At 29.7% G+C, this 12,059-nt stretch overlaps 3 protein-coding genes and 1 non-coding gene across 4 annotated transcripts; 2 read left to right on the top strand and 2 right to left on the bottom strand. All coding sequences in view use genetic code 12, as the record gives it.

The window, feature by feature from the left end:
• Positions 1–507: 507 nt before the first annotated feature.
• Positions 508–2,301, bottom strand: FCY23 (Fcy23p; the record flags this gene model as incomplete). The annotated part of the gene is made up of 1 exon (XM_705624.1): positions 508–2,301. The coding sequence occupies one exon, from the start codon at positions 2,299–2,301 to the stop codon at positions 508–510; it is 1,794 nt and encodes a 597-aa protein (XP_710716.1).
• A 2,977-nt stretch (positions 2,302–5,278) lies between these two features.
• Positions 5,279–5,366, bottom strand: CAALFM_C110590WA. The gene has a single exon (XR_002086370.1). It is a non-coding gene; the product is annotated as an uncharacterized ncRNA (small nucleolar RNA).
• A 2,239-nt stretch (positions 5,367–7,605) lies between these two features.
• Positions 7,606–7,938, top strand: CAALFM_C110580CA (uncharacterized protein; the record flags this gene model as incomplete). Its single annotated transcript, XM_705622.1, has 1 exon — positions 7,606–7,938. The coding sequence occupies one exon, from the start codon at positions 7,606–7,608 to the stop codon at positions 7,936–7,938; it is 333 nt and encodes a 110-aa protein (XP_710714.1).
• A 1,923-nt stretch (positions 7,939–9,861) lies between these two features.
• On the top strand, positions 9,862–11,670 carry CAALFM_C110570CA (uncharacterized protein; the record flags this gene model as incomplete). Its single annotated transcript, XM_704932.2, has 1 exon — positions 9,862–11,670. The coding sequence occupies one exon, from the start codon at positions 9,862–9,864 to the stop codon at positions 11,668–11,670; it is 1,809 nt and encodes a 602-aa protein (XP_710024.2).
• Between the last annotated feature and the right edge of the window lie 389 nt (positions 11,671–12,059).

Raw genomic sequence — 12,059 nt, 5'->3', positions numbered from 1 at the left:
TTACTTTCTTTCATTTTCTTTTATTTCCTTTTCCTTTTCTTTCAAAAATAATTATGTCCAGAATGTCTTCCCTGCCATGTGGTTTGTACTAGTTTGTACTTTAGTCTTAAGGTGATGTTGATTTGATGATATCTTGCATGAAATAACAAGAATTCCAATTTGATCAAACAAATTGGGAACAAAAACAATAAGGATTCATAGTGATAACGATGATGACAAATAAATGTCTAGTATCATGAAACTTTTTGTTTTACTAACACACCCTTCTTAATACCAATAATAGATTTGAATATATATACACTAGTATATATGTATAAGTCTTGTTTGTATATGAATAATGAATTATTTTTGTTGTGTATTATATTATATTTGCAAATTGTTTGTAGAATTGATTAATCAAGATACTAGTCGTTGACCCTTACATCAACTTATTGACAAATAAATATTTATTTATCTATTGTATACGTACATATCTATGCCTATCAATTTGTTCAACAGTTCTAACTCTTATCTACCAAATTTTTTCAATTCTAAATAACGTAATGGAGGATAAACCAATCCACTAAATCCCATACATAACCACATGGCAATATCACCACCAAATTCACCTCCTATACGTCTAGCAAGAGGTCCGATCCAATATGCTTGTGACATACCCACAGCAGCACCTGTAGCACCAATTATAAATGACGCTGTTGCTGCTAAACCTTGAGTTAATTTATCATAATCATTCCAAATACTGAAATTATAATGTTGATTTTGTCTCAATGGTGTACCAATAATTCTTGCATCAATGGGATGATGTACAATTGACGAATCCAAACCGTCTTCTTCTTCTTGTTCTTCTTCTTTATTAACACGAGGGAATTCCTTTGTGAATAAATATTTAAATTTATCAGTTCTGAAAATAGTATTTTCTTCTAATAACATGATGAAATACATTGATACCCAATAACCAATCATGGGTAAGAAATTTCCTAAAATAGTTGAAAATTCATTACGACCCACTAACGCACAAATTAAATAAATTGCTGTTAAAAGGATTGCCCATAACCATCTAGGAACTTTAGCAAACATAGTACCAGCTAATTGTACTCCAAATGCTGCAGAATAAGTATTAATAATATTATTTGAAATTAATGATAAGAAAATTATCATTAAAAGAAATTTACCTCCAGCACCCCAAGGTTTAAATGCTTCATTTAATAATCCACCCATTCCTAATTTTTTATAAGCATCACCCCAAGGTTGATAAGTTAATGCTACATTACCAATTAAAATACCAGCTACTCCAACAAAAGTTGTTGGTATAGAGATCCCGAAAAAAGTAATGGCAAAGATTTCCCAATCTGGAGTATTTTCTGGGAATAAAATATAATAATCAGAAGCAATAGTACCCCAAGTTGAAGTAATGGAATAACATAATGAGAAAAAACTTAACCAATTACCTTTAACAGTTGCAGCTGCAGAATATTCACTACCCTCAGTTGCAACAACAGCATCTTTCCAAGTTAAATAATCAAATTTTTGTGATGCAACGATATATAATAATAAAAATGCACAATTCACCGGTATACTTAAAAATGCTTCAACACGAATCAATTGTTTAATCCCGGCAATGGCCACAATCAAAGAAATAGCCGCAATAATAACGATCCCGGCCCAAAGTGGAATTTTATCATCACTTACCGAACTCAATATTTGTCCACCAACAACACTATTAACCACTGACCAACCCATAACCCCAATAATAGCCACTAACGCCACTAATTTAACAAACCACCAGCCAAATAAAAATCGACCACTCACCATTTGACGACAACCAGAACGAGGTCCCATTAATGAACAATAAGCAGCAATAAAACACCCCAAAATTTCTCCTAATAATCCGGCAAGTAAAGTATTACGTAACCCTAATTCAAATAATAATGGACCTAAATAAAATGATGACATTGATGATAATCCACCACATGCAGATAACCATAATCCCATGACACTAATGAATTGTTTGGTACGATTAGTGGAACGTTCATAAGGTTGTATACGTTCAATACCTCTAGTTTCAACACCTAAAGAATCAAGTTTTTTAGAAATGGTGGCAAGATATTGGAAAATTGTCGATGAGCTGGAAGTAGAGTTAGTTTCACTAGTTATTTCATGAGTTGTTTCATCATTGAAAAAATTGTCTTCATATCTAGGTGCAGAAGTCGTTACAACGTCTATTGATGAAGAAGAATTAGTTGTTGTTACACCAGTTGGTCGTTGCTTTATTGTAGGACTGTTATTCTTTATTTTTGACATGATTGGGGGGACAGAAACTGATCTAATGAAGAAGGGTATATAGGTATTGATAATGTCTAAAGTTGAAAAAAAAAAAATTCAGATAAGGCTGTTTCCCGCAAAAAAATCTTTTTTTTCTTTTCTCAACGTTCAAATGATTTAGTCATACTAATATCAAATTTTTAATTTTTATGACAAGGATAACTTTAATAAGGCAAAATGAAAAAAATTTGCGACCAAAAAAAAAAAATTGAGTAAGTATACACTACCTTTAATATATCTTTCTGTTAGCGCCATTTATTGTGGCGGCAAATCATCATCGCACCCAGTCAAATATTTTACCTAAACAGAGTCAATAATTATTGTAAACTGTTATGACTTTGCAATACTTTTTGTATGAGAATTACCAGGTGAGTTCATACAGGAGGGTTCTCTTTCTTTGACTTTTCTATCAATATCTCCTACTTTTAAGTTGTATTCGATTGGGCCAATCCTCTCAAGACATGAAAGAGCAGACTGTAAAATGTTTGAATTGATTGCAATAACATATACCTGTTTCTAACATCAGGCGGTTCCATCAAAAACAACTAGATCGTGATAACCGGTCAAATTGAGTTTTGAAAAAATATATTTCGGCGAAAATTCAATCACATACATAATCAATATAATAAAGGTGTAGTTTATCCTCATATCCGATAAGAAAAAAAAGAATATTTTGTAAAATTTCTATTCGTTCCGAAAATCGGAAGCGATAATCCACAATTTTCATTTTTTTTTTGGTTTGAAAATTGGACAACTAATAATAACTGTGCCACTTTAATTCATTCTAATTTTTAAATAGAGTTATCTTAACTTATGGTTGACAAATTATGGTGTTGTTTCTATTTTTTTTTCTCGAAAAAAAAGTTATCTCCGGCAGATTTGTGTTTTGTGTAATAGAAAAGATTTGCAATCTTTTCTTTCTATAAGATTTTCAAAATTATGTACACCCCGTACTACTACCACTACACTTCTTCTTCTTCTTCTTTTTTAATTGTTCAATGGGTTTTGTGTGGGTTTCTAATCTTAATCTTAATCTTATTTGTGATTATACATACATACTTACATACATTGTTATCTATTTAGTGTCGTTAAGAAACTCTATTATTGAAATTCATTTTTGCAACAAGAATAAAATTTACCGAGGGAACCACACAAGAAGTTCGAATCCCACAATTAAATACATGCACATAAATCTGGCTGTTAGCATTATCTACTACATGATTGTACGACTAATAATAAATTCACCTTAATCCTCAAATTGGATAGAAACAAAGAATCACATTCAATCAAGCTATACACATTTAAAACATAAAGGTACAGAAACTTGCCGAGCAATAAGGGGTCTGGTCTTTTTGATTTAATCATTGAAAGGGAGAGACCAAATTTAGGTGGGTGGGGCATAATCGAGGGGTAGACAATCAGGAAAAATAAGGAACCACACAAAAAAGAAAAAAGGTGTAGATCAACATACACACACAATTATGTGTAATGTAAAATGAGGTGTATAGATACAGGAAAAGAGACTCGGATAATTGAATATCTAAAGGGGGACATAAAAGTTTTATCTCTTTGTGTGTGTGTACTTAAGAATAGCACATATATTTAAGGGTTGATACATATCAACACAGGCGATTTTTTGATTTTTTCTAGTTTTGTGTCAATATCAAATAAATCATCAAATTTGTCTCAGAGATAAATTAACAAGTGGAGTAATATAGCGGGGCAATCAAGTTGAATAAGTTGATTCTTGAGAATTCAGGGATAAGCAAAAAATTTCTTTTTTCTTCACTAATTTAGTTTAAGACATCAAGAATGAAATGCCTACCCGAGGAATAACGACAACTGACTAAAACATTGAAAACATGTGAAGATATACCGGCGAGGTATAATGTTGATTCATCAGATTTGTTAGAGTTCATTATCAAATTAATGGGGTTATTACTACTATCAAACAATTACACGTAACTAATCATACGATGATTGGCATACAAGAATAAAATGCAAAAACAAAACTTAGTTTGTGTTTGAGTTTCGAGGAATGTTAATCTTTAGGTCGGCGAAACCAGAAATGCAAAAATTGAATCTATTGAGAATATAACCATTCAAAAAAACAGGGGGCAATAAATGAACCACAATACAATAAAAATATTGAGAGCAAAAAAAAAAAACCAAAACTCAAAGTGAAACTCATATTTCTAAATAAGGCTGATTCGTAAGAATTAAAGCATTCACACAAATGCAATGTCTGAATTTAGTTTAGTTTAGTATAGTTTAATTTAATTTATCACAAAATAGGTTTATGGTTTGAGAAATGGAATCGAATAGAACCAACAGAGGATCTTGAAAAAAAAGATTAAAATTAGAGTGTTACAATATCTCTTGTGACACCAAATAGAATTAAAGTTAGGTGATTCTATACAAACGTAATATTTTGTTATGAACTTACCTTTGTTCTTTGAATTAGTCAAATTTTGTTTTGGTTTGAATCAGGTGAAAGTGGGAGTATAGTTGGTATAAGAAGTGGTAAAAAAAAGGGTGTACTTAAGAAGGCGTGAAATGTAGAACTATGAAGAAAAAGTGTATTGTATTGTATTATTATATACTATTTATTTTCTTTTTGTTTTGTTTACAATCTAAAGTAGTTGCAAAATCACCAAATTAGGATAATTATATATTCTAGATTTATTTTTCTTATTCTATATATTATACACACATACACATATAGACAAGAATAATTATCAATAATATTGTTTATTTGTAATAATAAATATCTTCATAAATTAAAAATAATATGTTAGTAAAATTGTCCTTTTACTTTAAGTTTCCATTATGCAATCCAGTTCTTGAAAAATGTTCTTGATACTCCTCCAATAAGTTGTGTATTTACGACACACAATAAGATATTTCGTACCATTGAACAAAGAAAGTAAAGTGTTGTTGGTGTGGCTTTTTATCAAATTCAGATTATATTATAATTTGTTACATAATTGTTTTAGAATATTCAAATAATGTAGATAAGATAAAATTGAAATAATCATCATTATTAACAATAACCACAACCATACAACTTTGAAGTCATTTGATGATGTCCAATCAAGTCATGGGAAATACATTAACCAGAATAGTTCTGCAATGAAATGGAATATGATAAGAAATTGAATTAAAATCACATACTTTAATAATTAATAGTTGTTATAGTGTCAATGTATATATCATTAATAGATCTCCTAAAACAGTAATAAAAAAGGATGATAGAAAGATTGAAAATTTTTTTTTTAGTTCTTGAAAATTAGAGAAGAGAGATGTGATGTTAGAACAGAGAGAAGAGAAAAATTTTGTTACAGGGGACACGCGTCAACACACCCTAAAACACACACACACAATCTCTTTAAATCATTTAGGGTTAAGCAAATACTACCACCAGGTTTGGGTCATCTATGGGCAGAGTCAAACATACAATTAAAATGTATAAGTTAAGCAAACCATAATGACTTAATTTTTATAGGTTCCTTTAAAATAAAAAGTAACGTTATCATTCATCAGCCCTAAAAAAAAGAAAAGGAAAATAAGAATATAATAATTTGATTTCTTATTTCCGTCGTGAAATAGATCTAATAAATGACATATATGGTCCGATATTAAAAAGAAAGGGATAACATTAATAACTATATTAAAAATTAAATGAAATCAACTGATATAACAAACGTACTATCAATAAACGTACTATCAGATATGTGGGCAGTGCCGATCTTGTCATACATCCTTTACCACACAAGATACACAACAACAACATGCCACTACAAATAGATATCTGTCTCGGCTGTGTGAATTAATCAATGTTGTGTGTATGCCAAGTGTTGATATCAAAACCAATCTGAACTGGAAATAGAAGTTGTGTGTTTTGTGGTTGATTAATTAGATACACATGGCTGGTAGTAGTAGTAGTAGTAATAGTAGTAGTTAGAAGAAATACAAAGGGGGTGCAAAAACACAAAACACAAAAAAAAGTAATGATTTTTGAATCAATTTATCAAACGTACGAAAGGTGTCGCAGTTTTTAAAAAGAATAAAAAAATTGAATCATTTAACCCAAGATGAATAAAGAACACCATCCATAAATGAAAATTAGATTACATTAGTCATTCCTCTAAAAACACACAAATGGTCTAATGAATTTTAAAAATAAATTATGGGACAATCGGATAAAAGGGAAGGCAGGATAATAGGAAAGCAAGGAAAAAAAGGGGGGAGGAAGAAGGCGGGAGGAAGAAGGCGGGATCTAACAATGGAAGTGGACGGGATAAACGTGTATAAAGGGCAAAAATAATAATAATATTGAACAATTTATGGAAAATGCAATAAGGGTAGAGTGGGTATGCATGTCCATTGATGTAAAGATTGAATGTGGTGGTGTTACAGAATAAGCAATAATGAGTATTGATTGAATAATCATTCCCTCTCTCATTCTCTCCTTATCAATGGGAGAAATCAGTTTATAATAATTATACAAAAATGGTGAAATATTAAGACAAAGATAATATTCAATCAAATTAATTAATTAATTAATTAAGAAAAAGTTGAGTTATATTTCTTGAAAAAATTGAAAAATTATTTATTATTTAATATATATAGATATGAATTATTATCAATTGTTAATAGGTATTTGTATGTGTGTGTATTATATTACATTGAATGTTGTGGGTGGGTTCTTATAATTATTAGCAGTTTAATATATCTCTAGTACGAATCTTTGTGTAAGCATTATCTATCATTACAAATAAGCTTTTGTACTTTCTTTTTAGTAGTTGTGGTTGTTCTTAATGTTTAAATTATATTTTCAATCTAAAAGAGTATTTTGGAATTAAGAAAATCTTAGCATTCTTTTCAAGTACTAAAATCAGAAAACTTACACCTTTAAAAAAAGATTTGCTATCTTTCGTTCTTTCTTTTTTATTTTCTCTCCTTGGGCACACACACACACACACACATATACATTCGATAAAAAGAATAATATATAAACACATTGAAATATCTTTTCAAATTTTCAATTTTTTCTAAATTTTTTTTTATAATTCTTCTTTTTAAATTATTCAACATTACATTTCATAATTGAAATCTTTCTTTCTTTTAATCCACTAAGTGATTATTACATCTTAAACTATTTGCATTTACATTTACTTTCTTAGAAAACAAACGACACACGTTTTTCTTATCTCATCACCCTCCCATCACCTTAACAGTTCTACTCAGCCACCCCTATTTTTTACTAGTACTTTTTGGAATATGTTTCAACATTTAAATATCATTGCTACTACTCAACAACTACAACATAATACTCCAACAATGTTACTTTCTCAATATCAGACTTATCAATTATTTATTAATCAATTAATATCGATTTTTGCATCATTTGAATCATTATTATGTAAAGTTAGTAATCGAATTATATTTATTATTTGGTTCCCAATAATTTTGTTTTTCATATTTGATATTGTTAGTTGCTTAAGTGTGAAATTATTATTAAATTATAATCTTCTTGATAATGGTGGTGCCACAACAGCAACTCATCACGCATCTAATGCTGCTGGTGTGACTACTCATAGGGGACTTTCATAGAATTATAACTAATCCAACCAAACAAATAAAGGAAGTCTAAGTCTAAGTCAAAGTCTTAGTCTTCTTCATTTATCATTTGCATATATACATTTACTATTACTACTACTAATATGGATATATGTGACACACAATGAATCATTTTATTTATTGATCCTTTTTTTTTCAATTCTAGTTTTTTGGTTATTTTACTTTTTCAATTCATATTTCTTCAATTCCTTGAAAAGACCCACTTCTGGAATCCAGTCATACTCATACACATACTAGCATATTGTTATTGAATTTTATTCCCTCCTTTCATTTTTTTATTCAGTTTCTAATTTGTTGTTTTTATTTTTTTCTAGTTTTATTGTTAAGTTTATTGATACACATTATACATACTTTTTATATTTATACATATATAGTATAAACATATATATATATTTATCTATTTATGGTTTACAGTTCTACTTCCACCAGTAAGCTCTAGACGAAGCATACACATTAGAAGCATTTGTTGAATAAATGTGTATATGTTTGTACAAATGTTATAAGGTGCAAAAAGTACACACACAAATTCCAATTCACTTGCATTCTTGGTTGATTATAGTTAAACTTTTCTCAATCAATACACTTACAAAAAAAAAAGGGAGGAGTTTAAAAACATCAAAGAGATATCAATTGCAAGTAAAACAAGTTGTGTAACCCAAAAATAAAAAATTGAATTTTTCAAGGGGGKKGAAAMCCAGGGTTGAAGTTACAGTTGGTTGCGTAAARKTTTGAATAATATTATTTTCATTCACTTTTTTTTTTCTTTTTATTTTTCTCTGGGACCAATAACTTACTTATCTATGTGTGTATCTATCCATCTATCTATCAATCTATATTTCATCTACGTACATTTGTTTACATAAATATTCATTATCATACTTTGAATGAAGATGAAGATCGACCTCTAAAGGGATGAGATTTTCGGAGTTTATTTGCAATAAATTAAATGCCTCAAAATTAAACAAGCCGATTATAGATTAAACTTTGAAACTAAAAATATAATGTAGTGGGTACAAATATGTCCTTTCCATTATTATTGCTTATAAACTTGATAACAATAGCTTTATCTTTTAACTTGTTTATTTTTCGTAGATGCTAATCTTTATAGAATCATGTTATCATCATCCCTTGTTTAAATTGTTAGTATTATTGCCAATATATTAACTATTTTTACTTTAATTCAAGAAAAAACTGAAACCATCTCATTGCTTTGATTGCTTTTCCACAGTTTTTACTCCCTTTTTACTCTCCTTTTTATTTTTTAATCTAAAAATCAAAAAAACATAAACAAAGACTAAAAACAACCTACTTTTTCTTCCCTCAAGCAATCATAAACTTTCATAACAAATCCAGATAGCTTAAACAATGGTTTCTTATCATTTTCTCCTCCTATACCATAATAATACTATGGATATTTCAAATTCCCAATTGGAAATAAGATTTTTATATTTGAGTTTTCTTTGAATCTATAATAAAGTTCTCTTATACAAGAAAGATCTTTATTTTCTTGAAGGGGGGGAGAAGACTTATACCTCCTTTCCACGTGTAATCTATCACTACTTTCCTATTTTTCCCTCTACTTTATTAGTATCTATTCTGTTGTAACTCACAAATGATAATCGTATGAAGTGCTTGGTTTATCGATTGCATCGGTCGAAACTTTCTCCTGTAAATTACTTCATCTCAACTCTATTTTTGTTATATATATAAAAAATAAAAAGAAGAGATCTCCATTCTATATATATGGGTAAATTTACCTCCCTTTCCACTTTTATCAAACTCTAGAATATAAAATTTACGGTTCGAAGAAAAATAGGTATTACTTCTGTGTCACTAAATTACTTCTTATCGAACAAGCCGTGTTTACATAATTCAAACTAAAAGAACATCACCTCCATGACAAACAGAAACGAAAACACAGATGTCAATGTCGATTTTTTTCTTAAATCATCAAAATTACCACCCGAGGTTCTTGTTGTAATTTTGGGTTATTTACCAAAATGCGTGTTGCCCGAATTATTGTATTTCCCACCGATTAGAGAAGTTGTCGCTTTCACAATCTTATCAAATGTAAATATTACATACAGTATGGAACGTCAAAGATGGAAAGGTGAACCATGGCCTGGTTACATTGAAACAAACTATCATCGGTTTGATATAAAACTCAATAATTTGAAGAAGGGCATAAGTCAATGGAATATATATCCGAAATCCATTCATATGGATGGCTCATATCAACTTGAGCAAGTTTTGGAAACTTTCCCCGAACTTTTAACCAAAGCTCTGGATATTAATGGTGCATTTACTGGGTTTAAAGACAGGGATTTAAAAGTTGTTTTGAAATTTTTAATAGATTCCAAGATTAAATTTAATTCTTTAAGCTTATCAGGCTTTTCAAATCTAATTGCATTTCATCCTACTGTCACAAACTTTCTGTTACTGTATAATACACCAATTAGATATGAGATCCCTGGTTTGAAAAAGTTGGCCATTGTTTTAGGTTGTAGTGGCATACGAAACCGAACACATACATTTCTTTCTGACTTGGAGGATTTAACAATTAAGGATTATCAGGTTACCCAATTGAATTTACCTCCTTTTTTGCGAAGACTATCTATAGCCAGATTTTCGGATTCGGTAGATATCATATCCGAAAAATTGGTTAGTCTAGAGTATTTAGAGCTTGAGTATCTGAAGAATGGGTTTTTTATCAAAACCGAAATAACTGCCCCAAATTTGAAAACATTGATCTTAAAAAAATGTCAAAGCGCTACCAATTTTGATGAATTGAGAAGATTCCAAAAGTTAAAGCATCTATCCTTGAAATGTTGTACTTTCCCCTCTGGCATATTTGAAAAAGGTTTGTTTCCAGAGCTAGAGATTTTCAAATATATAGGGAATTACGAATCTACTTATCCTGCTAATAAGTATCATATAGCATTACATCTCCCATCAAATTTAAGGCATTTGTCAATAAAGCATGCTAGTTTCCTTATAATTAATTTAAATGCTTTCTTTCTTCCTCCTAAATTGACACATTTGGAACTTTGGAATGTCAAATTCAGCAAAGGGTATTTATACCTTAGTAAAAATTTAGAGTTTATACGAATCAGTGCTCCAGTAATAAGATTCCTAGGTAATTTCAAAATTCCTCCACAGGCAAAACATGTACAGATGAAAGCTAAATTTTTGAGTATCAGGAAACCGGATTTCATGTATCATTTACCCGATGGATTAAAAAACTTACAATTAATTTCCAATGGATCAGAAAAGGTGCTACCATTAGGTAAAAAAATTCATTGGCCAAAATCATTAATAGTGTTCTGTGTACATAATTTGGGTTTAAATTTTCCTTCCTTAGAATTATGGAATTTTAATAATTCCAATCTTGAAGAAATTGACGTTATAGGTGGGTTTCTTGAGAAATTACATGCTGATGGATTGCCCACTAGTCTTAAAATGTTAACTATGAAGAATTTAAGGATTGAGAAATTAGGTGGATCTTTTGAAAACTTAAAAAGTTTGGAAAGATTGAGTCTTCACTTCAATGATATCAAATACATCACTGATATGGAATTTCCATCATTGAAATTTTTAGATTCGGGAGACAGGAAGGTTGATTTGGTGCCACCAGTTTCAATATCCTTAGTTGATGCAAAGAAAAAATTACTTAATTTGGAACACAATGGTAACGACCACCAGTAGTTGAACACACAACCACGTTATCCCGGGGTATGTTACCCCCGAGTTAGTCTATCTATTAGTGGTTGTTATTATATATATTGACCTTTAGTACCCCCTTTTACTTTATTTTTATTTTTATATTTATATTTAGTCTACATACAATTTCTCCATAGTAACTCACAAATCTAATCTTATCTTTATTAAATTAATAATCAACAAATTCTACGGTTTGAAGAAAAGATATCTAAATTGACCAAACGCTCAAACGGCTGAAAAGAGACACTGTGGTATAAGTAATATTGTGAAACTAATTAAATAGATAATATAGAATACTTTTATAGTCAGTAAATGTTGTGACTACTGATAATGCTCTTTCTTAGTTGATGTAACAACCCGATAAGGTGAATTAA

Source organism: Candida albicans, chromosome 1 (genome assembly GCF_000182965.3).
Source record: "Candida albicans SC5314 chromosome 1, complete sequence".
NCBI lineage: Eukaryota > Fungi > Ascomycota > Pichiomycetes > Serinales > Debaryomycetaceae > Candida > Candida albicans.
The sequence above is the reverse complement of the archived record's forward strand: the minus strand, read 5'-3'. Positions and strand labels throughout refer to the sequence as shown.